At 41.7% G+C, this 26,309-nt stretch overlaps 2 protein-coding genes across 2 annotated transcripts in view; one reads left to right on the top strand and one right to left on the bottom strand.

The window, feature by feature from the left end:
• The window catches only part of FGD6 (FYVE, RhoGEF and PH domain containing 6), a 65,954-nt gene extending 49,766 nt beyond the window's left edge, over nucleotides 1–16,188 (bottom strand). Inside the window, exon 1 of the mRNA XM_063308870.1 lies at nucleotides 15,948–16,188. Coding sequence (XP_063164940.1) covers nucleotides 15,948–15,960 — 13 coding nt within the window. The 5' untranslated portion in view covers nucleotides 15,961–16,188. The remainder of the gene's footprint in view (nucleotides 1–15,947) is intronic.
• A 26-nt stretch (nucleotides 16,189–16,214) lies between these two features.
• Nucleotides 16,215–26,309, top strand: part of VEZT (vezatin, adherens junctions transmembrane protein) — a 42,690-nt gene continuing 32,595 nt past the window's right edge. Inside the window, exon 1 of the mRNA XM_063308871.1 lies at nucleotides 16,215–16,514. Within this exon, the coding sequence (XP_063164941.1) occupies nucleotides 16,479–16,514 (36 nt within the window). The 5' untranslated portion in view covers nucleotides 16,215–16,478. The remainder of the gene's footprint in view (nucleotides 16,515–26,309) is intronic.

Here is a 26,309-nt window from a genome sequence, read left to right as displayed (position 1 = left end):
CCAAAAGCACTGCCAATTTTCTTTTTCCACTAAAAGAAGTATAAAATAGGAGAATTAAGTTAAAAAGTACATGTTTTGCACTTCGAAACAACCCCCCCCCCCGCCAAGATCCACCTCAGCAGACACTTCCCCTGCCACAACTGGAGACAAAAGTAATTAAAAAAAGAAAGTGGGATTCTCTCCAGACTGAAATGAAGTTGTCTGCCCCCACTTTAGCAGTTCAGCAGTACACAAAACTGTGTAAAGACTAACATAACTAAGCGTATCATGAAGCTCCAAAAGCTGTAATTGGAATAACCACATATTCTTCCATTTCTCTCTCCAGTTCCTTTGTATTTCATGACTGAATTTTAGACTAATAATCCCTTGTGACCTACATTTTTTACTCTGAAAAAAATGCAATCACCTGTTAAGGCTCTAACAAACAAACTAGCAGAGATTATTCTATAAACATGACTTTAAGAATATAAAAATATTTAATACTACTACTAAGTATGGAATACAAGAATCAAAAACCTGGAATAGCTGACCTGAATTTGTGTGTCTCAGGAATAAGGATCATTTATAATCAGTGTGACTTTCTTCTTATGTCACCAACCATTCAGCAGGACATATACCTAGTTAAATTAAGCTTTCAACTCTATGAACCTACATATTTCTCTGAGAGAAGTTATGGCAAAAACTGTCAGTCTTTTCCATCAATCAGTGCCTTTTCTGATGAATAATGATGCCCCACAAGAATATAACAATGCAGGTTAGATGTATAAATGGCAGAGGATTGACCACACAAATCCAAACCTCCAAAGAACACAAATAGGAATGTATCTTGGGCCCCCTACCATCTAATTTCTATATTAATTACATTGTGCAGGCCTTTACCAAAGCTGAATTTCATTCTCTGTCTTTGGTTCGTAATTCAGTTTCCATATTATATGGACCCATTTCAATTGGGTTTCAGAGTGGGGCCCTGAGTGCCATTGATAGCACTTGTCAATGACTTCTGGCAAAGCCAGAATGGGTGTGGTGTGTCCATCCTGGTTCTCCTTAAATTCTCAGAGGCTTTCAGTACTATTGATCATGGTATCGTTTTGGACTTACTAAGGGGATTGGGAGAGGGAGGAAAAACATTGTGGTGGTTCATCTCCTTTCTCTGTGACTGGTTCCAGTCAATGTTAATGTGGGGAGAAGTTGAGCCTGAGACCCCTCATTTGAGGTATATCACAAGGCTTGACACTTTTGCCCATTTTGTTTAAGATCCCCTGAGACCACTGGGTGAAGTCATCCATCATTTTGGGATCCAGTATTATCAGTATGCTGATGATACCCAATTGCCCATCTCAACCCTGGAAAGCTTTCATCTTTAGTCATGGATGGGGCAGCATTTCCCTATTCAGGACTAGTGTGAAACAGTTTTCTTGGACTCATAGCTACTGCTCAAAGAACAGGTGGCAGCTTTAACCAAGAAGGCTTTTGCACAGATCCATCTCATGCACCAGTTGTACCTATCTCTGGACTAGGGGGCTCTCTAGATGGTCATGTGTCGACTATTGAAAAAACACTTTACATGGGCTATCCCAGACCACCACTCAGAAGCTGCAGCTGATACAGAATACAGTGATGGGGCATATCAAACATGCCTACAAAGTCACTCCTTCTCCACCACCTGCACTGGTCACTAGTTGGCTTCCAGGCGCAGTTCAAATGTTACTACAGTTACTACCTAAAAAGCTCTTTATAGCACAAGGCACAAGGCCTGGTTATCTGAGGGGCTGCCTATCTCAAAGAGATTCTGCTATCCTGTATGATTGGGCTGTGTCCTAACAGTCAGGAATCACGCTGAGACGAGGAGTAGGTCTCTAGTGTTTATTACTGCTACATAAGACAGAAAATCCTAACAAACTGAAGAAGTGTGAGAAAACCCAGACAGATAAACCCCAAAAGTTAAGGCAGTTCTGATCTGTGTCTCTTTGAATGGCTGCTTAATTCCTCAGTACTACGCATGCGTTTTCCCCCCTGGATAGAGGCCCCTTCCTGCTCGCCATCAGTACTCATGACAGGCTGAATGGGCATGCTCAAGGTTCCATCAATTAAAAAAATGACATCTGTCAGGACTCAGGAATCACTCCTTTCCTGTCAAAACACCTGCCATCCGGAACAGCATCCTCAAAGAGATCTCTATGGCTCCCACCCTGACAATGTTTAAGAAGTCCTTGAAAATCTGGCTGTTTCTGCAGGACCTGGGTTATGATGAGTATCGAACCCCTTCTGGATTTTATTTGTTGGTAGAAATTTTATTTCTGGACATGCGTTGTTCTTTTGCTTTTTCTTTTTTTTACTACTTTCATGTTGTACATCACTCAGAGTCTTACAGAGTTGGGTGGCTTTGTAAGTTAATGAATAAATGAATATATTATGCACTGATCATATTGTTATCCTTTCAGTATCCTAAGTGGGACTGAGACAAAGTCTCATGAGCTACATCATTCTGGAAGTTCAAAATATTTTGAAATCAGCCATACAAAGACAAAGGTGCTTTTATTTACTAGATGGTATACCAATAACCCCCCATGTCTGGAAAATTAACAACCAGATTTAACAAATGAAAAGGATACCCCTGTGTTAGGAACAGTCTAATATATGTTCTTGAGATCTATGCTCCAAGCTCTTTCTTCAGTTGCAAATGGAATTCTCTGGTTAGAGCCCGAATGAGTCTCCATCAAGGGCTATTTGAGGCTCTACCAGTTAAAGTATTGGCTCAAACAAATATATAGGGTCAACTCTTTAGCCGACCTTGTATTTATAGACAGATATATTTTCCTGTGGAAGAATCAAACTCTATCTAATCTGGTTCATTTTGAGCTTACTCCCAAATTTTTATCTATGCTATACCTAGACAAAACCTGGAGTGAGGTTAAGCAGAGAACTGTAGATCTTGATGTACAAAGGAATAGATCTAACACTACACACCTTTGCTATAATGAGTTCATGTATCTGTCTCTTACCAACCCCATCTATTTGTACCATGTCCTTGTGCCCCCACACAGAATGCCACTTACATTGGTTGTCATGTTCACCGTTTCAATGTGCTTGGTACATCGTAACATTTCGCATGTCATTTGCCTGATACATGTTTGATCTCGGGAGGGAGGAAGATTCCTCTTCGGGGAGTTGTTATCTGTTGGCTGCTGGGTTGGAATGTGTTTGGGTTATCTCATGTGTTCAAAGTTGCTTTCCCAGGATGTGTGGAAAACGGTCACCAGCACCTGGGAGGGGGGTGGTTGCTATGGCCGGTAGGGGGGAGGGATTACGTTTGGAGCCGAGGGTTTTTAGTTTGTATTTGGCGCGCTTTTATTCATTCTCAGCTTTCTCTGTATCTGCCATAATTTCCCTAATAAATCAGATTTCATTTAAGTAACCTCTTGTGAGTCTGAGTGTTTGGGGTAGGCAAACATTACATAAAGCTGAGAATTCAAAACTTCAAATCCCGCTGGCCCCTATCCAGGAGAAGACAGGTTCTTTCGATCCTGTGAGGGAGAGTGCTGGCGATGACCGATCCAAGTGTGCTACTCATGGAGAGTGAGGGGTTGAGTGAGGGAGAGCCCGACTCTACCATGATGCGCCCCGACAGAGCCCCCCTGGGAGAACTCTCAGCGATTCGGGAGGAGGCGAGTTCGGGGTCTGAAGGCGAAGCTGCGGGCATGAAGACCGAGCCAGAGACCACGGTCACGACCCCGGGCGAACTGGTCACCTGGGACGACAGTCGGGGGGACTTCTCGGAGGCGAGGGGCTCGTCCTGGAGGCAGAGATACCCGCTGTCCCCAATGGTGGTACAGGTGCCGCCGAGGGGGGACTCCCCCACTCCAGACCGAATTCGGGTGCTAGAGTCGAAGATGGACTCTTTAGAGCTCATTCTGCAAAAAATGAGCATGGACCTGAGTTCGCTGAAAGAGGTGCGGGAGGGGTCAAGCCAGCGGCATTCGACCCCTTCCTCCCAGGCACAGTCTCTGGAACGGAGAAGGGGAGCTCGCCCGAGAGAGGGGGACCGGGCTCCCAGGGTGGAACTAGCGTCGCCGCTCGTCCCTGAGCGGAGGCAGCCAGGAGCTGTCAAAGCAGCTGAACCGCCAGTGGGAGGGTGCGGCCCGCCGGGCGGAGGACTGAGGGACTTCTCTGTCAAGTTCAATGGAGACCCGACAAAACTCTCGTTCTTTCTGACGAATGCCAAGGCGTACATGGAAGAGTGGGGGTCGCTCTTTCGCTCGGAAAAAGCAAAAATCATCACCATTGCCACCAAGCTTAAGGGGAGGGCAGCGGACTGGTACATACAAATGTGCCAGTCGGAAGCCCCTGAACTGGAGAAATTTGACAAATTCCTCTGGGCCCTACAGCACCATTTCAAAGATCCACTAGCTAAGGAGCGGGCAAAGCGTGCCTTGAAAGAACTCAAGCAGGGATCGAGAACAGTGGCTGACTACGCGCTGGAGTTTAAAGCGCTAGCGGGGAAGGTGGAAGACTGGTCGCAGGCAACTGTCATAGAGCTGTTCAAAGATGGTTTAAACACCGAAGTGCTGCAGTGGTCGCTGGGACGAGATGATCCTGACAGCTTGTACGGGTGGATCCAGCTCGCTGGAAAGGCTGAGCATGCCCACGAGGTGTTTGCACAGAGATGGGTGATGAAGTCAGGGCGAGATGGAAAACCCACCCACCCTTCGGGCTCCTTTGGAAGACCCGGACAATGTTCGTGGGAAGAGGAGAAGGAGCACCGTTACGCAAAGGGGCAGTGCCTGCGCTGCGGCAAGGAGGGGCACCGCACAGCGGCGTGCCCGAGGGTGAAGGGCGAGGACTGGCAGGGAAAGTCGACTGCGAAGTCCCCCTCTCTGCCGAGGAAAATGAAAGCAGCAGTGGCTGACAGCGAGCTGGAAAGCGTGCCGTTCTACGGGGAGGGTGAACCGGAATTGCTGCAGCCGGCGGGAAACGCCAGCCACCTGCTCTAAAGGGCGCCGCAGGGCAGGTGGTAGAGGAGGGGCGCGAGCCTGTGTCGGTGAGTGGCAACTATCGCATTCTCACTGTGAAAGTAAAGTTGGGATCCCGCTCGAAGACGATAGAAGTGTGGGCGATGATTGATTCTGGGTGCTCACGGTGCTTAATGCATCCCGACGTGGTAGCTGCCTTGGAGTTGCCCACCTTTCCATTGCAACGACCCATAGCTTTCACCCAACTGGATGGATCCATGGCAGGGGGCAAACCGGTCACGCATTTCACCGGTTTGGTAGCCTTGCAAATGGGTAGCCACCGGGAAGGGTTGTCATTTGTAGTAGCTCCGGTGGGGGGTCCTTTGGTGGTTTTGGGTGTCCCATGGTTGGTCCAACAAAATCCTCAGATAAATTGGGTCTATCGAACTGTAACCTTTAGGGACGGATTTTATCAAGCACCGGAGGGGAATGAAGCCCCAGAGGAGGTGGTGGGGGTAGCGGCAGCTGTGACTCCGCAGTACCCAACCCCTCCTCTTGAGGGGCTACCGGAGGAATACCAGGCATTTGCTGATGTGTTTGGGGAGAAAGAAGCGGATCAACTTCCCCCCCATCGGAAAACTGACTGTGCCATTGAGCTGGTGCCTAACACCCAATTGCCTAAGCTAAAGATTTACTCAATGACTCAGAAGGAACTAACTTTGTTACGGGAGTTTGTGGACAAAAACTTGGCAAGAGGGTTCATTGAACCAGTGGGGGCACCGGTTCTCTTCCGCCCGAAGAAAGGTGGGACATTAAGACTCTGTACCGATTTCCGTGGGCTCAATGCAGTCTCAATATCAAATAAATATCCTTTGCCTTTGATAAAAGATATGTTATCACATCTGGCTAAGGGGAAAATCTTCTCAAAACTGGATTTAAGGGAAGCCTATTACCGTGTGAGGATCCGGGAGGGGGATGAATGGAAAACAGCATTCAATTGCCCATTGGGAGCTTTTCAATATAAGGTTTTGCCATTTGGTTTGGCTGGGGCCCCTGGGGTGTTTATGCAATTGATCAATGAAGTGTTACATGAACATCTGTTTAAAGGGGTATTGGTCTACTTGGATGATGTATTGATTTATACTGAAACTCTGGAAGAACATGTACTGTTGGTTAAGCAGGTGCTTCGCAAGCTAAGGAAAGCTGAGTTGTATGCCAAACTGTCCAAATGTGCATTCCATCAAACACAAATTGATTATCTGGGGTACAGGATCTCAGATAAAGGCATAGAGATGGATCCTGCTAAAATCCAGGCCATCTTGGAATGGGAGAGACCCCGCACCCGCAGGCAACTTCAAAGTTTCCTGGGGTTCAGCAATTACTACCGGTTGTTCATAAAGGGGTTCGCAGAAATAACTTTGCCCCTGACAGATTTGCTTCGGACGAAGGGGGTGGGAGAAACCCGCCGGGTAAAAAACCCAGGCGCACTGCTTAGATGGACTCCGGCTTGTCAGGTGGCGTTCGATAAGCTGAAGGAGTCTTTCACAAAGGAGCCTATTTTACAACACCCTGACCACTCCAAGCCTTTTGTTGTTCAGGTGGATGCCTCTGATTATTCTATTGGAGCCCTGTTGCTGCAAACAGACGGGGCAGGTTGTTTAAAGCCATGTGCCTACCTGTCCCGCAAATTCTCTGAGACGGAGAGACATTGGCATGTGTGGGAAAAGGAGGCTTTTGCAGTCAAAGCAGCTTTGGACTCTTGGTGCCACTTGCTGGAAGGGGCTAATCATCCATTTTAGGTGTGGACTGACCATAAGAACTTGGAAACCCTTAGTACCCCCCGCAAGCTGAGCCCTAAACAAGTTCACTGGGCTCAGTTCTTTAACCGGTTCAACTTCAAACTGAAGTTTATCCCAGGGAAAAAGAACTTAGCAGACGTGCTGTCCAGGCAACCCCAGGACTCCAGTTCAGCGCCAGAGGTGGTCAGTACGCTGTGGACACAGCCACAACTGGGAATGCTGGCTGTGACCCGCAGTCAAGCCCGTGCGCAGCAGCCTGCCGGCAGTGATTCTGCTCCGCAGGGCACCTTGTCCATTTCATCTCAATTGCAACAAAAGTTTCTAAAGGAGCTAAAAACCGACACTTGGTTGCTAGCAAATAGAGACAGTGTTACTTTTGACCGGGGATTCGCTTGGAACTCCAATCGTCTCTATGTCCCTGACAGGTTGCGAAAGGAGGTTTTACTCCGTTCGCACGATGATAAAGTGGCTGGGCATTTTGGCTTCGTAAAAACTTTGCACCTGGTTCGCAGACAGTTTTGGTGGCCTGCATTGCACAAAGATGTAAAGGATTATGTTGCGTCCTGTTCTGTTTGTGCTATGTCTAAACGCAAGGTGGGGAAGCCTCAAGGCTTGTTGCAACCCGTGGCCAGTCCCGCTTGCCCCTGGGAGGAGGTTTCCATGGATTTCATAGTGGAGTTGCCTCCCAGCCAACGAAAAACGGTTATTTGAGTAGTAAAAGACTATTTCTCCAAGCAAGCTCATTTCATCCCATGCGTCTCCATTCCTTCGGCAAGACAGTTAGCCCGCCTATTCCTTGTACACGTGTACAGGTTACACGGATGTCCCTCCCGCTTAATCTCTGACACTTTCCCACTGGAATCTCACTATCCACAAATAGCCACCAAATATTCAATATATCAAAACCTTCCCAAAGGCTATGGAAGATTTTCATGTCCACATGTGCCAATATATAGTATTTATTTCTTACATAGCTGCAGCTGACTTACTGGTACCATTTTTTTAAAAAAAGAGACAACCAAATCTGAGAAAATATGTCTATTTCAGGCAATTTCAAACAACAAAGTCTTACCACATCAACTTCCACTTCTATTTTATGACTCCCTGATAAGGTTTACATCACACTTACACATTATTTGCTTAATCATGATCTACTGAGCACATACACCACAAACGGCTGGTTCATATAATATGCTAAGCCCTGAACTACTGCATACTGAGCAAACTAAATTGCTAGAAACACACAAGACAAGCCATATTATAACTTATTGTGATGTGTAAGCTCAGCTAATTTACCACTTGGTTTAACTTCTCTAAAGATTCTAACTCAGTGTGAGGAACCGGATGTTGTTGAACTACAAATCCTAGCAGCTTACCCTATAAACTTGGCAAAGAGATGCGCCAATATTTGAAACTTCTATTTTCTATCATATTTTATTTTCAGTACACTGGCTGTGTCTAACAAGCGATCTCAATTTGGCTATGATAAAAGAAGTTTCAGAATTTGACGTTAGACTTTTTTTTTTTTGTTAAAGTCAAATTCCCACCCTTTTATAGAAAGCTGCATGCATAGACTGATACCATATCCTCCAGTTGACAACTGAAAAGATTCCTTTCTTTTGAAGATTACAAAATCTAGGCTATCAAGCAAAACTGAAGACACTGCATCATCTCCAATTTCCAACATCAATCTCATTTTCCTTAATATTCAGGACAAACAAGTATCGTCATAATGATCTCACAACATCTTTTTAACTTCAAGCCAGTTCTTTCCTAATCATAAAACACTGACATAAATAACGTAAGTTATAACAATTTAAGAAACAATCAATACTAATGGACCACAGACCTATTTGTACATAGTTCTTTCAGAGAGCTTTCCAATTTAACCCGTACTGTATAGTGTAGGAAGAGGTAGGTTCAGTCAGTACTTGACCATGGCTCATGAGATGACTTTGAGTAATCACTACCTCTCAATTCAATCTACCTCAGAAAACTGTAGTGAGAATAAAATGAGGGCAGACCTTTATATATACCACTCCAAGTTTTCAGAAGAAAGGTGGAATGTAACCGTAACAATAAAAATTATCCTATGCAGTTTTATCATTTTGGCTTCTGTACGGTTTTACAGAAGGGAAAAAGTACAGAGGTAATACATATATTTATAGTCTAAAAAACCAATTCTTTTAGTAGCTGAAAGCGAGTAAATTTAATTCAGAAGCTTTTATACTCTTCCTAGGTTTATCCAACTTTAGTGAAACTTAAGCTATAGCACACACATACAACAATCAGACAAGACTGTGAGCTCTCATACAAGAGTTACATAGGACTTCATACTCAAAGCCAAAGAAGTGTTCTGGAACATATAGTGGTTTAATTATAGCATCTGTCTGCAATTCCTTACACCAAACACATATTTTCCTGGTATCACATGGTAACTGCAGAAGGTAGACCCTGGGAGAACATGAAGTTATTTTTGAATAGACCTGCCTTATACCAATAGCGTCCTTGCCTTTATATCTGCTTTCAAAGACAAACGCTCCTTTCTCTAGATTTGTCATATATTATACTTATCTGGATTGTATGTTCTCTGATGCAAGATAAAAATCTATTGTATACAAGTGAAACAATATAGGTTTAGATTCTGTCCAGTGTCAGTGACCACCAGTTATTAATGCATGATTAGTTTATCAATTCATGCATACCCTTTAAAACTAAATTCAGATCAATTTTTCTACAGCATCCAAAACAGAAATCCTGCTATCTTTTCTGCAAATAATATCTACTCTAAGCTGAGGACTAAAAATTCTCCTTCCCTCAAGCAAGCCACCTTATTTTAAAGCACCTATGTTCTAATCCTAAATATACCTATGTTACTGTAACTATTTTTATGCAAGCATTCAAAATGAACTTTGCATACTCAGAAGTTGTAGCTTATTTTTTCCATTGTCTCAAGTTGTATTCTCAATACATACTCAATCTTACCCTGTGCCATGACTCCATTACACCAATTTGCGGTTCTAGAATTAAGCTGAAGAATCATCAGTGATCTCATAAAAGATCACTTTTCACAGGAAAGTCCCCAGATTGTTTAGCAGCCAAATACAGTTCCAATTAATGCAGGACTCCTAGATTGTTCGATTTAATCCAGGTTGAAACTTGCCTTTTAATTTTCATCACCAAGTATACGTCCCACACACAATTTTATCAAATATGAATCACAGTCAGCTGAGTTTAGCAACTCATTTCTTCTCCAAAATGCTACAGACTTCTTTGCTCAGTCAGGATAGTCTCCCAACAGTTGCTTTCAAATATAGAGCTGTCTTTAAACTCTCAGAATAAAAGCAGTTCCTTATAAACAAAGAGAATCTAAACAAATGCTTCCTCCGTCCCTGCCAGTAAAGCACTATTCTTCAACTTTTATAAGTTGAACTATTTTAAATCTCCTTTTATTCTGATCATAAATCTATTTCTTCCTTAGATTCTTATTTAGATTCTTATCCTCACCATTATTCTCCCATAATAGCTATTAGCATTATACACAACAAAAATGCACCAGAATATATCCAACTCTTCTTCCAGTTTGATGCAAGCTTTTTTTCTTTAACATCACTGCTGTTTGTACCATGGCTGTGATTCCTTTCAGGTGCTCAAGAATTCACTGTAAACATAAAAGGAAATGACTCACAATATCCCGGAAGATGTTCTTTAGAACTTTAAGGAGAGAGAGGAAAGAGAATAGTTACTGTACAAAATTTTAGAAAATGATCAAAACGTATCCAAAACCCAAAAGGAAAACAAGTTAAATGTTTAGTTTGTGATAGAAAAGAAAAGAACATTGTGAATAACTTTGAAATAATTAAAAAAGGGACAAACAACCTTGAATGCCCTCTGAGCAGAAAGGTGGATTTTAATCAAATAAGTAAAAGTTGTAACCTATCTCAGTACTAGAATACTCCAGCACCAACATTTATTCAAAACAAGACATATTTATTGAATGCCAGGTAGGCAAAAAAACTCCACTGGCTCATTCAAATTGCACCACTGCTAAAACTACTAGCTGTCACTTTCAAAAAATAAACAAATCCTTTCAGCTGACTCCAAAAATCCTAGAAAATTCATGGGTAACCTAAAGCCAAAGCTAAAAGGAACTTAGGCTACCTTAACAGAATCTGAAAAGAAATAGAAATTCTACAAGCATCAAAATTATGAGACTGCAACCTTATGCAATGCCTGCACGGAATTAAGCCTACTACATTTAAGTAGGTTTTCTTCCAGTTTACTGTAGCTACCAACAGTCATATGAGTTATAGTGCTCAGCCAAGATTAGCTGTTTTGTTTTAAAATGTATCATTTGGATAGACTTCATAATCATTCCTTTTGCCCCTCAATGAACAGTCATGCTTTAGAAGATGGCAACACTCCTCAACAGCAACACTGAAAACGTAACACTTTTCTTCAATTAAAGAGAGTTAAGAGTAGGAGCAGATCCTAACTCATATGCTCCATCTCCTGCTATGTTAGAATTAAGTATACCATGTTACCTCTGCCTAGCTTTTGAACAGCTTTGAAATCAAGATCTGAAGCTGATTTTAAAGTCCAAAACAATACCAATTTTATCTTGATTGGCTTCTCTACCCCTTCTATTCCCCTATTATTATCTTCCCTTGGAGATCAGACGTGACCTCCCGTCTGGATTACTGCAACGCACTCTACATGGGGCTGCCCTTGAACAACATTCGGAAGCGTCAGCTGGTGCAGAATACAGCTGCCCGGGTAATAAGTGGAGTCAGATAGTCGACACACATAATACCGCTGCTACGGGAGCTGCATTGGTTGCCGGTGTGCTTCCAGGTGCAATTCAAGGTCACCTTTAAAGCCCTTCGTGGCTTGGGACTGGGTTACCTAAGGGACCACCTTCTCCCAGTTGTCTCTACCCGTCCAATTCAATCTGGTAGATTGGGCATGCTGCGGATCCCGTCAGCCAAAGAATGTTGGTTGGTGGGATCTAGAAGGCATGCCTTTTCAGCTGTAGTGCCTGCCCTTTGGAATATTCTCCCCTCAGAGATCAGGATGTCCCCAACCCTGTTGGCCTTTCATAAGGCCATGAAGACCTGGTTATATGCCTGGGCCTGGGGCCCCGAGTGTGGTAATGGTCCCATTTCTTGGTTGTATTAACATCTTACATTGTTTACTTGGCAGCCATGTATATTTATTTTGCATTGTAACTGTTTTAATTGTAACTGTTTTATTGTTTTATGGTTTTTATTGTTGTAAGCCGCCCAGAGTCACTTGCTGAGATGGGCTGCTATAGAAATTGAATGAATAAATAAATAAATAAATATCAGGAATGCAAAGAATTGTTTTTTAAGAAAGATGCCGCTTGCAAACTATGAGAGTAGCAATATATTTAACAAAAGTAGCTGTTCAGTAGCAAAAACTCCATGTTGTATTTCTTTGTTATTTGCTATCTGTATACCAATATTGTTTTAGGAAATTATACAACATTACTAAAAAGCAAAAACAATTCTATCATATGGCAGTTATGAAATCTGTAATAAAGAAAAATAAACTGAAATGAAGAAATTTAACAGTATTCCAAAATATTCCTATAGATGACTATGAAGCAACTATAGGGCAAGGGATAAATGTAGGGATATGGGCTTGATCAAATACCACAATCATTAATTAGTCCTTTACAGTAATGTTTTACTATTTTAAAAGTCAGTTCTGTGTTGTTTCCTTCAAAGCTATCTCAAAGGTTGCTAATCTAAAAGATATGGTTTATCACCAAATGTTGATTCAATGAAGAATTTATTTTCAATGTTACTCATCCAGACAAAACATAACTACTAGAAAAAATTAAAAGAGAAAATAGATAATGGATCTGGAAAAAAATAACTAAATAAAACCATTAACATTGACATTTTTTTAAAAAAAGTATGGCTTTCCTTTAGCTTTCTAAACTGACAGTTGTCAGGGATGCTAAATCATTAGTGTTGATCAGTTCAAACAAAGCAATATTTACAAATGTTTTCTAGTCTACATATGTGACTTATTTTAACTTGATGAGAATCTATTCGTAATCCATTTTCCTAGACACTCAAGATCCAACAATTGAAGCCAATGGGCAGACATGCACTAGAACTAAGGAATAGAATGCCTTCAAATACATAGCTGAATCAAAAATTTATCAGAAACTGAATTGACCTAGCAGGTCCCATCATACGAAAAGCTATTCCTGATAATCTTCAAATCAGCTTCATTAAAGCAGCCTAATTTAGCAGGAAGGATAGGTGTTGTTTTTACCACAATTTGATAAATTTACTGCAAATCATTTGATATCTTGAAAGAGATCTGGATCTAATGCCTTGGCCATCCTGATCTTGATTAAGATGGGTTATACTCTTGAAAAGATATGAAATATCACAGTGAAATTTGCACTAAGAATAAAGGCACTTAAAGCAAAATATTAGCATTGGCAAATATTTACCATTACACAAAAATGTATATATTTAACACTACATCACACACAAATGTAGTTCTCAAAAAAAAAAAGTAGCATGCAGAAAATACCTAATGATAGTTTATAAAGTCCTGAGCTCACTCAGAACATAAACTATGTGTCAGTGTCACCAAACAGACAACAGATAAGAACAATAATTTGGGCTTTACTCCTGCATAGATCTAATCCCAAGGACAACAATCACTATAGAAAATCTGGTGATTTCAGCATGCACTTAAATCCCAAAAAACCATAAATTTCTAGACTACCATGGTTATATTGATTCTGTGACTTTTCCATGCCACTTCTCATGCTTATCATTGGCCAGTATGTCTGTGGTCATTCATCATATAGATACATTATTTATTCCTGGGTAGGAAAAAAAAAGGAAGCTCCATAATCATGCAATTCTGGTTAGTTTATACAAAAATCAGTTCATAAGTATTAATTTGCAACTATACATACCAAGAGTAAAATATAGCATACAAGCGTGAGAAGGATGAGATATACAAGTTTATAGAAACAAACTAAAATATCTGTATCCAGATAAAGCATCGCATGTTCCATTGCTTCACCACAATAGAATGACATAAAGAGGCAATTATAGACCCAAACTTTACTGTGAAACTGCATAATTACAACTATTCTTTTATCCAGTTGTTTGCTTCATTGCTAGTGAAAATATAGTATCTATATCTTCCCGTAAAGCATTACTATTCAGAGCTCTTTAGTAGTGGTAGCACCTATGCTGACCTCAGACAATATACCACAATTACTGCCATATATTGCTATTACTACCAGTCTCCACAGTGAAGCACACTGTAAATTTTTAGCCATGGCTACAATCCTATATACATTTGCAAGAAAGTAATGAAATCAAAAGAATTAATTTAAAGAAGAAAACTATAGAATCAATTATTTGTAATTAAGTATGATGCAAACAAAAGACTGGCCAAAATTAGTGACCAAAATTAGTGGCCAAAATGAGAATTCCTACCATAATTATGTGTCTACTAACGCAACTGGCTGATTCTCTGATTAAGTTTAATTTTATATACTCCCAAGAAATAGCTGTGTTTTCACAATACAGTGATCATAAACTAATCATGTGGGCTGTGTTTGTTAAAATATGCTATTTAAATGTGATTGGGTAGTCTGAAATTTAGTGTCTCAAGGCACCCTTTAAGTCCCACTGATTCCCATGGAATTTACTTTTGAATAAACATGCATAAGATGGTGCCATAAGTATATTAACAGGTAGTCCTCAAGCCACCATCAGTTTTTTTTTTTTTGAAGAAAACAACTCTTTGCACTGATAGATTTAGCCTCAAAACATACTATTTAAAAACACAGTGCAGGCCATTTAATGTAAACTCCCACAACATTCTGTAATTTGAAACAAAACAATATATTATTTGTTTTCTCTGAGGGGAGCAATGCCATTCACATGAAAGTAACAGATAGCAAAAGCCACACCAATGACTTAGGCAGAGATAAGAAAACAATTGTGAACAATCCTCTCTCTTGATTGCCACAGCAAAGTTTGAACCAGAGAATACTTACTAGTACAAATCATTCCAAACTTTTATTTATAATTGACTGCTTTAGTTTTAGAGTTATGTACACATTCACTACTCAAAATGTCAACAAAAAATATTGTATCAAAATGCCCTTAACAGTTGCCCCAACATGCTTGAGTAACTTTTCAAGGAAGGATCCACTGTCATTCCCTTACATATCTGCACAACATGCAGCTACAAACAAGACCCATCTGAATTCTTAGACATAAAACTCAAATCCTATAAATGTTTTAATCCTTAAGTCTTCTTGCCTGGGAAAAAGAGCTGAAAGTCCTAGTTTTTCACGTACCACCTCCTGGGTCTATTTAAGGTGATCCCTGCACACCCAAATAGAGTGGGAAAAGAAAAAGAAAACAGAGCGTGTATGGATTCTTTTCCAACTACAGAAGGCAGGAAATTGGGGCTTTGTTTATTCCAGCTTTCCTCCAGATGTGTTAGTCTACAGATCTCATCATTCCCAGCCACCACGAAGGAAGCTGTAGTTCAGCCGAAGGGTCGTTCTCACAATTGTTAAGATCGAGAGGGAACAAAAATAAACTTCATCAGACAGTATTAAATATAGCTCGGGAAGAGTTACTTTTTCACCCTCTGCGGTCAGACTACACTCAGACGAGAATGCGCTAGAAAAACCTGAATAATAATATAGATCCCACAAACTGATTAGACAAGGGGCTGAGAAGTAAAGCACGGGTTGAGGACATGCAGGTCCTGGAGACGCCGATTTTTTTTCTTTCCCTCGCAGTTGATCTTCCCCACTTCTACCCACTCAGGAAAGTTAAGAAAACAAAGAACTCAGAAATGAAGACAAACGCGAGACTTTCGGAACAATGAACAAGTTTCACCTCCAACCCCGAGGAGTTTCTCACAAGTAGACCCTCAAGCCACCACCACCCCCGTCTCCTTTTGGAGCTTTAAGGAAGACAGGCAAGGAGCGGAGAGGGCTGAGGACGAGGAGGAGAAGCCATTTCCTCCTATTGTGTCCCTCTTGCTCTGCTGGCTGCGGTGTATTTTCTGCACCTTGACCCGCCGGATCTGTCGCAGCGGCGATCGCCAGCACCCAGAAAACTTCCCAGCCACTTTTCTCCGCGTCCCGCTCGTTGCGCCGAGCACTCACCGGCTGAACTCATGGTGCCTCCCTGCCATGCGCTTTGCCTTGCTCCGCTCCTTGCCCCGGGGCCCTCTTTAAAGCATAACAACCCCTCTCAGAGTGGCTGCATGGAAGGGTAAAGTCCACTGCTCGGTCCCGGCGGCTGCCGAAAAGCGCAGCCCGTCGCTCCGGTTCCTGTATAACATTCCCACAGAGAAGAAAGAGCGCGACTGACTGGCCGGACGAGCTCTGGCGGTCGCTGCCGTCTTAGCAAAGTTCCCTGATTTACGCTGCGAGCTGCAACGCAGAGACCTCTACAGGCCAAATGCCATCAATACAGGACAGACGCCCCCTTCTTCGGTAGACCTTCTCCGCCCGTTCTGCTCCAATCTGCGCAGCAACACCACGGATTCTCCTCCCCTTCCCGCAGTGGCTATTGGGTAGCCGTCGTTGGGGGCCGCCGCGGTGGGGCTTTGTGGGGCGAGATTATAACGCCGGAGCTCGGCGGACTCGCTTTCCCATGGTGCCTGAGGAGAGGGGCACGGATGGCGGAGAAGGATGACACCGGAGTTTGACGACGAAGTGGTGTTTGAGGTGCGTAGCGTAGCAAAAGGGGCCGATTGGGAGGTTGTGGGTGCCTGTTGGTAGAGATGCGAGGCCACTTTTTTCTCACGCTCTCGTTGGCGAAATGAGGTGGGGCCGCAGAACGGGCGCGTGGCTAGGGCAGGTGGAGCTTTTCGCAGGCCTCGGAGGCGGAGGCTTTCCCAGGGAGGTTGGCTCCAGCCATGTCTCTGGTCGTGAAACCTCGCCTCTGAGGGGAGGAAGCAGTTTTATTAATGGAGTTGGAGAAGTTTGGTGTGAACCAAAGAGGTGGCTAGCAGATTATTCCTGTTCATGTTTACTTCGAAGTAAGTCCCACGGAGTACGTTATAAGTTTACATCGCAACCTAAGAATTGGAGGAAAGGCTACACACGAGATCTCCCAGAAATAAAGCTTATTTGCCGAGAGGGTAATGTTACTTACTTGCAGCAAAACAGTATCTTTCTGGAACCATAAGTGCTAACCATTTTAATATGACACATTTTAGTGAACTGGAATCATTTCTTCCAGATGTATGCATTATCATGTCAAGTTGCAGTTTCCCGACCACCTATCTCTTATGATATGTTAGTATCCCTTTGTTTATTTATACAGAATTTTGTATATTACTTACTACCTGAGACTCAATACAGTTTGTAACTAGGAACAAAAATAAAAACACAACAAATATGCAAACTAACTACATCGGTTGGCTTGCTGGAGAGCATTAGGGGAATCTTTAGCCTGATGCACCCAACTTCAGTCAAAGGGATAGAATTGATGAGAACAAAGATGATAATGTGAATTAAGCTAGTTTATCAGTTCTAATATCTGCATATAAAAGCTCCCTATGATATGTCTTATGAGACTGTTGATTTGGGAGAATGTTAGTAATCAGAGAGGTCAAAAGTCTCTCTAATGTTGTCTCCCACATTCTGTCCATAAGCCTAGGGCTCACTAAAGGAATATAACTGAATTCTGCTTTGGAAACACTACCAATAGCAAATTACATGTGAACAGAATAAACAAAATTTGAATATCATCTTTGTATTAGTATTTGTGCAACAAGTACTGTATAAGCATGTGATTGGTTTTGATACACATTAATGCTAAAGAAGCTTAGATTGGCTTTCAGTTATTAGTGAGATTGTCCCTTCCTCAGCTTTACAATTTAAAATACATAATGCCAAGGAAGGAAGGGGGAGCACTACTGTACTTTAGAGTGATCAGCTGCAATAAAAATAACTAAGGTCATGTAATAGAGTGGCTGCTGGCTGGGCTACAGTGGATGAAGCAGAAGTCTGCAGCATGTTAAAATGGCTGCTGCTAAGTAAAATAGTTTATGATAATGAATGTAGCTTTCTTTTTTTAATTTGTTTTATTATATTGTTATGATACCTAAGTAGTACATTTTATTTTGATACAGTAGTATTTATACAGTATTGATTAGATATATTAACAATCTAATGTTTAGATAACTTAGACCTTTAAATATAGAAAAAAAGGTTTATATCAGTGTTAACTATGATTTGAAATGTTGATGTTAAAAGCATATGATTGTTTAAATTTTATATCCAAAGCTAAATATAGCATTAATAAACAACTGCAAATTACATCAAAATATTTGTTGTGCAATAAAGGTTTCTGTCTTAAATTAAATACTTAACACTAAGGTATCCACTGTATTGTTACTTAGAATGACTGTGTCAGGTCCAGCCCAAGAATGAGTCAGTGCATTCAAAACTCCAGTTCTTTATTAAAGCTACTCTAACTAACCTAAGGGGAAATAACCTGGGAGACTCTAGAGCGGGGCCATCCTGAACCTCTTCATTTTTCCACCATTGCCTCCTGGACTGTGTCTCCTCTTATCTCCTTGGAATGTGCTCCCTCCTTCCTGAGAACCAGCAGCAGCGCTGAAATCCACCACATCACACCCCCCCCCTTTTCAGGGACACATTCCATAGCAGTGTAGCTTTCTGCTTTTCTCTTCCCACCTTCCAGAAGTGGCCATAAGGAAGAGATTGGAAACTTCTGATGTCAATTTGAGTGATTTGTACATACCAGGAAACTCCAAAACATTGGAGCAAGCCATAATTATGATTTTACAATTCAGATATTAAACCTCTAATTATCTAAAACAGAAAAATATCGTGGGTTTTTTTTTAAGTGCATCTGGATTTGGGTATCTGTACAGCCCAAATCTCTAGAGGACCTAGCTGCATACTTTGGGAAATTATATAGGTCTGCATATCTGACTACAATGGCTTAGTTTCATTCTGGAAAAGCTTTTCTGATAAAAACATCTCCCTCAGAAGATATGGCTCCAGCATCCAAAATAGTGTGTGCAAGTAGGCTATAGTTAACTAAAAAATGGAGAAGGGTGTTACCAAGCATGAGAGAAAACATGTGTAAGCTTGAAATTGTCCCCATTGACAAATAGAATAAAAAGCAAAATATATTTATTTGATGCTTTTTACAAAACATTATCAGTGTTCTAGGATTTTTTCCAGCATCCATGTTTTTGTTTTTGAAAAGTATCATTGCTAGGAATGTTTGCAAAAAAAAAATAGAAGAGTTGTGGGAAGATATTAAGAACATAATATGTGAAGAAAGTGAATGATCATTAAAAAAGGAAAGAAAGAAAAGATCCAAATGGATGCCAGATGAGACTCTGGAACTTTCTCTTAAACGCTGAGTAGCTAAAGCTAAAGGAAGGAAGAATGAAGTAAGAGCTAAATAGAAAATTTCAAAGGGCAGCTCAAAAAGATAACGAAAAATATTATGACGAAATATGCAAAGACCTAGAGTTAGAAAATCAAAGAGGAAGAACATGATCAGCATTTCTCAAGCTGAAAGAGCTGAAGAGAAAATTCAGGCCCTGAGTTGCTATCCTTAAAGATTCTATAGGCAATACATTAAATGACGTGGGTAGTATTAAGAGAAGATGGAAGGAATATACAGAATCACTGTCTAAAAAAGTTAGTCAATGTTCAGCTATTTAAAGAAGAAGAATATGATCAAGAACCATTGGTACTGAAGGAAGAAGTTCAAGCTGCACTGAAGGCATTGGTGAAAAACAAGGCTCCAGGAATTGATGGATTACCAATTGAGATATTTCAACAATCAGATGTAGCAGTGGAAGCACTTCCAAACTTCTTGACATAGAAGAGTAAGACAACAACCTGGTCAACTTACTGGAAGAGATCCATATTCATACCCTTTCCAAAGAAAGGAGATCAAACAGAATGTGGAAATTATTGAACAATTTCATTAATTTCACATGCTAGCAAAATTTTGCAGAAAATAATTCAACGTTTGCAGCCTTACATTGACAGAGAACTACCAGAAGTCCAACCTGGATTTAGAAGAGGACGCAGTACGAGAGATATCACTGCTGATGTCAGATGGATCTTGGCTGAATGTAAAGAATACTGGAAAGAAGTTTACTTCTGTTTCATTGATTGTGCAAAGGTATTTGACTGTGTGGACCATAACAAGTTATGGCTAAGATTACGAAGAATGGGAATTCCAGAACACTTAATTGTACTCATGCGGAACCTGTACATGGATCAAGAGGCAGTCGTTAGAATAGAAAACAGTGATACTGAGTGGTTCAAAATTGGAAAAGGTGTGCGGCAAGGTTGTATACTTTCATCCTACTTATTCAATGTGTACGCTGAACAAATAATTTAAGAAGCAGGAATGTACAAAGAAGAACGAAGTATCAGAATTGGTGGAAGACTCATTAACAACCTGAGATATGCAGATGATACAACTTTGCTTGCTGGAAGTGAAGACTTGAAGTACTTGCTGATGAAGATCAAAGATTGTAGTCAGCAATATGGACTACACCTGAATGTGAAGAAGACGATACCCTCAAATGGACCAATAAACAATGTCACAATAAATGGAGAAGAAATTGAAGTCATCAACAATTTCAGTCTACTCAGATCAACGATCAATGCCAAGGGAAGTAGTAATCAAGAAATCAAATGACGTATCACGCTGGGAAAATCTGCCATCAAAGACCTATCTAAAGTTTTCAGAAGTAAAGAGGTCAGTTTATAAACAAAGGTGCATCTGACTCATGCCATGGTCTCCTCAATTGCCACATATGCCTGTGAAAGTTGGACATTAAAAAAGGAAGATAGAAGAATTGATGCATTCGAAATCATGCATCAATTGGGGTGTTGGCGAAGATTACTGAAAATACCATGGACTGCCAGAAGAACAAACAAATCAGTTTCAGAAGAAATACAACCAGAATGTTCCCTAGAGGTGAAGATAACTAGGCTTAGACTCTCATACTCTGGGCACATCGTCAGGAAAGACCGATCGCTTAAAAAGGGCATCATGTTTGGTAAAGTCAAGGGCCAGCAGAAAAGAGGAAGACCTTCAATACGGTGGATTGATACAATTACCGCAACAAGGGATGTAAACATTGGAACAGTCAGGCATATGGCAGAAGACCAAACAGCATTTCGTTCTGTTGTACATAGGGTTGCTGTTGAGTCATAAATGACTCAACAGCAACTAACAATAACAACAAGGAATGTTGCGCGTAACATTGCTAATGAACAAGCCTTCACTGTATATATACTGGAGATTGCAACCTGGTTATACATTTCATTATCCTGTGATTTGTTTGGAATTTTTCTTGGTGTGTTTATGATCCCAATTATTGTAGTATTTTAACTTGTTTTATGCTTGTGATTAGTGTGAACACAGCAAATTAGGTATAAAATTTGCAAATTAGGTTTAAGCAAACTATGGCTTAATATCTGCTAAACTTCACATCAGCTGTTGGTAGTAAATCATAGCTCTCCAGACCTTATTCAGCACTCAGCTTCTCTGGCAGAAAACTCTCAGATACAGTTTGGCTAGATTAGAATATTCATTGCAGAAAAAAATTGAGATTTTAATACTTGATTACCTGCTACAGAGCAATGAAGTCAGAGCCTTTCCTCCTGCCCTTCTAAGTGAATGAATATTCTGGCTGATCTCTTAATGGCCTTGGGAGGCAACTGACATAAGTGTATATAATGGTTCTCTCTAGCCTAGCAACCACTAGCTCTTACTCAGCCCAATACCTTTCCTATTTTCTCTTTCCCTTCCCTCTGTGAGTCTGGAAATGTCACATGTTTCTCCACCTCCCTACTTCTGGTCATGGGCAGCTGGAGGGTACTGTGAAGCCTCTTCCATTTTCTTTTATTCTTTGGCTGGAGCTGGAAAGATTTACCCCCTTTCAGGCCTCCCAATCCCTCCTTCTTACAACATGGAAGGAGATATTTCCATCTTTTCAACTTCTTTGGTAGGTACTTGCCCCCAATTCTAGACCTTTTTCTGTCATCTTTGGGACAGTCAGTGTCTCTCTCTCACATACACATGTTGTTGTTGTTTATTTGTTTAGTCGCTTCCAACTCTTTGTGACTTCATGGACAAGCCCACGCCAGAGCTTCCTGTCGGTCGTCAACACCCCCAGCTCCCCCAGGGACGAGTCCGTCACCTCTAGAATATCATCCATCCACCTTGCCCTTGGTCGGCCCCTCTTCCTTTTCCCTTCCACTCTCCCTAGCATCAGCATCTTCTCCAGGGTGTCCTGTCTTCTCATGATGTGGCCAAAGTATTTCAGTTTTGCCTTGAATATCATTCCCTCAAGTGAGCAGTCTGGCTTTATTTCCTGGAGGATGGACTGGTTGGATCTTCTTGCAGTCCAAGGCACTCTCAGAATTTTCCTCCAACACCACAGTTCAAAAGCATCGATCTTCCTTCTCTCAGCCTTCCTTATGGTCCAGCTCTCGCAGCCATATGTTACTACGGGGAACACCATTGCTTTAACTATGTAGACCTTTGTTGTCAGTGTGATGTCTCTGCTCTTAACTATTTTATTGAGATTTGTCATTGCTCTTCTCCCAAGGATTAAGCGTCTTCTGATTTCCTGACTGCAGTCAGCATCTGCAGTAATCTTCGCACCTAGAAATACAAAGTCTTTCACTGCTTCTACATTTTCTCCCTCTGTTTGCCAGTTATCAATCAAGCTGGTTGCCATAATCTTGGTTTTTTTGAGGTTTAGCTGCAAGCCAGCTTTTGCACTTTCTTCTTTCACCTTCATCATAAGGCTCCTCAGTTCCTCTTCACTTTCAGCCATCAAAGTGGTATCATCTGTATATCTGAGATTGTTAATGTTTCTTCCAGCAATTTTAACTCCAGCCTTGGATTCCTCAAGCCCAGCATGTCGCATGATGTGTTCTGCATACAAGTTGAATAGGTAGGGTGAGAGTATACAGCCCTGCCGTACTCCTTTCCCAATCTTAAACCAGTCCATTGTTCTGTGGTCTGTTCTTACTGTTGCTACTTGGTCGTTATACAGATTCCTCAGGAGGCAGACAAGATGACTTGGTATCCCCATACCACTAAGAACTTGCCACAATTTGTTATGGTCCACACAGTCAAAGGCTTTACAATAGTCAATAAAACAGAAACAGATGTTTTTCTGAAACTCCCTGGCTTTTTCCATGATCCAGCGGATATTGGGAATTTGGTCCCTAGTTCCTCTGCCTTTTCTAAACCCAGCTTGTACATCTGGCAATTCTTGCTCCATGAATTGCTGAAGCCTACCTTGCAGGATCTTGAGCATTACCTTACTGGCATGTGAAATGAATGCCACTGTTCGATAGTTTGAACATTCTTTAGTGTTTCCCTTTTTTGGTATGGGGATATAAGTTGATTTTTTCCAATCTGATGGCCGTTCTTGTGTTTTCCAAATTTGCTGGCATATAGCATGCATTACCTTGACAGCAACATCTTGCAAGATTTTGAACAGTTCAGCTGGGATGCCGTCGTCTCCTGCTGCCTTGTTATTAGCGATGCTTCTTAAGGCCCATTCAACCTCACTCTTCAGGATGCCTGGCTCTAGCTCACTGACCACACCATCAAAGCTATCCCCGATATTGTTATCCTTCCTATACAGGTCTTCTGTATATTCTTGCCACCTTTTCTTGATCTCTTCTTCTTCTGTTAGGTCCTTGCCATCTTTGTTTTTGATCATACCCATTTTGGCCTGGAATTTACCTCCGATGTTTCTAATTTTCTGGAAGAGGTCTCTTGTCGTTCCTATTCTATTGTCTTCTTCCACTTCCGCACATTGCTTGTTTAAAAATAATTCCTTTTCTCTTCTGGCTAACCTCTGGAATTTTGCATTTAATTGGGCATATCTCCCCCTATCACTGTTGCCTTTTGCTTTCCTTCTTTCTTGGGCTACTTCTAGTGTCTCGGCAGACAGCCATTTTGCCTTCTTGGTTTTCTCTTTCTTTGGGATGTATTTTGTTGCCGCCTCCTGAACAATGTTGCGCACTTCTGTCCATAGTTCTTCCGGGACCGTATCTACTAAGTCCAGTCCCTTAAATCTATTCTTCACCTCCACTGCATATTCCTTAGGAATATTAGTGAGCTCATATCTAGCTGATCTGTGGGTCTTCCCTAATCTCTTTAGTCTGATCCTAAATTGTGCAATAAGAAGTTCGTGATCTGAACTACAGTCAGCTCCAGGTCTTGTTTTTACCGACTGTATAGATGTCCGCCACCTTTGGCTGCAAAGGATGTAGTCAATCTGATTTCAGTGTTGTCCATCTGGGGAAGTCCATGTATAAAGCCGTCTCTTAGGTTGCTGGAAGAGAGTGTTTGTTATGCACATTGAGTTGTCTTGGCAAAATTCTATCAGCCTATGTCCTGCTTTGTTTTCTTCTCCCAGGCCATGCTTACCTGTAATTCCAGGTGTCATTTGACTGCCCACCTTAGCATTCCAGTCTCCCGTGATGAAAATAACATCTCTTTTAGGCGTGTTGTCCAGTAGGTGCTGCAGATCCTCATAGAACTGCTCTACTTCAGCTTCTTCAGCATCTGTGGTTGGGGCGTATATTTGGATCACTGTGATGTTCGATGTTCAGCTTGCCCTGAATTTGAACTGAGATCATTCTATTGTTTTTTGGATTGTATCCAAGCACTGCTTTAGCCACTTTACGATTAATTATGAAGGCTACTCCATTTCTTCTGTGGTCCTCTTGTCCACAGTAGTAGATCTGGTGGTCATTTGATGTGAAGTGGCCCATTCCAGTCCATTTCAGTTCACTGATGCCCAAAATGTCTATCTTTAATCTTGACATCTCACCAATAACCACATCCAATTTGCCCTGGCTCATAGATCTTACATTCCTGGTTCCAATGGTGTGTTGATTGTTAGAACATCGGATTCGCTGTTCACCGCCAGCACCATTGGCTGCTAGCCGTGCTTTCGGCTTTGAGCTAGCTGCGTCATCACGTCTGGGGCTAGTTGAACTCATCCTCTGTTCCTCCCCAGTAGCATTTTGACCATCTCTCAACCTGGGGGTCTCATCTTCCGATGGTATACCGATATATCTCTGGTTGTACTGATCCATTTAGTTTTCACGGCAAGAATACTGGGGTGGGTTGCCATTACCTTCCCCAGGGATCGCATTTAGTCTGACCTCTCTGTCATGACCTTCCCGTCTTGGGTGGCCCTTCACAGTTTAGCTCATGGCAACATTGAGGTGCTAAAGCTCCAGCACCACGACAAGGTAACGATCCTTTGCTGAAGTCACATACACATGTACTGTTGATATTCAGTCGACTCTCTCCCACACATCAAACAAGCCTATCTTCTCCTCAGAATTACTTCTTCCGGCAAGTACAAAGGCCCTGATTGCCAGTCAGGCAACTTGGACTTGTAAAGGTATTGCAAATGGAACTGTTGAGGGAGATGTGCTTGAATGCCATCTGCCATATCCCAAGTACATTCAGTATCTGGATAGCTTTTACAATGGATCAAACATTCTAATCTGCCCTCCTGTGTTGAGTGTCAAAATGCTTTCTGCATTGAATTCTGTCTCCCCTGCCAATTTGGATGGATGGTTGTGTTCCAGGACCAGGAGGGAACTGTCATGAGCACTGATGATGAGCAGGAGGGGGCCCCTATCCAGGGGGGAAAAGCGTAGTAGCGAGAATTTGAGCTGTCATTTAAAGAGACACAGAACAGACCCGCCTTGATTTTTGCGGTTTATCTGTATGTGTTTTCTCACGCTTCTTCAGTTTGTTAGGATTTTCTGTCTACTATAGCAGTAATAAAACACTAGAGACCTATTCCTCGTCTCGGCATGGTTCCTGCTTGTCAGGACAGGAACAGTGAAAAACTGGATATATTTTAGACTTGCTGGCAGCTGTAGGTGAAAGGCCACAGGATTGATCTGTGCTATTGGAGGGACTGGTCCAGTAAACTTGACATTCAGCTTCTTAGCCAGTTGGGTAGAGAGGTGAAATCTAGTATGAAGGGAGACATATAACAACAATATCTCAAAATAAGGGAGGGTCTTTCTGATTATGATAGTCAGAAGGACACTTGTAGAAGGCCTTGATATCATTCAGTTGATCTTTAAGGAGGCACACAGTAGCCTGAAGTTCCTGGACAAAACAGGAATTCTCTGAAAGAAGGATAGGCTTAGAAATGTTTATCAAAAGGTGCAGGTGGCAACCATAGTTGGCCTGAAATGACTCCATCCAAGTGTAAAATGAACTGAGTTTCTTTATAACAAACTCAGCCATAGGGAAAGGATCATGCCAATTGTCTTGGTGCTAGTTTACAATGAAGCAATGAAAGTATTGTTCTAATTTTGCATTTGTCCTCCTTGCTTCTACATCTGACTATGGGTGATGGGTAGAAGACAACTAACCCTTTACATCCAATTGTAGAAATAGAGCTTTATAAAAACATTCCATGAAGGGTGGATTGGCAAAAC

Source organism: Candoia aspera, chromosome 7 (genome assembly GCF_035149785.1).
Source record: "Candoia aspera isolate rCanAsp1 chromosome 7, rCanAsp1.hap2, whole genome shotgun sequence".
NCBI lineage: Eukaryota > Metazoa > Chordata > Lepidosauria > Squamata > Boidae > Candoia > Candoia aspera.
This window is presented reverse-complemented; position numbering and strand designations above follow the sequence as displayed.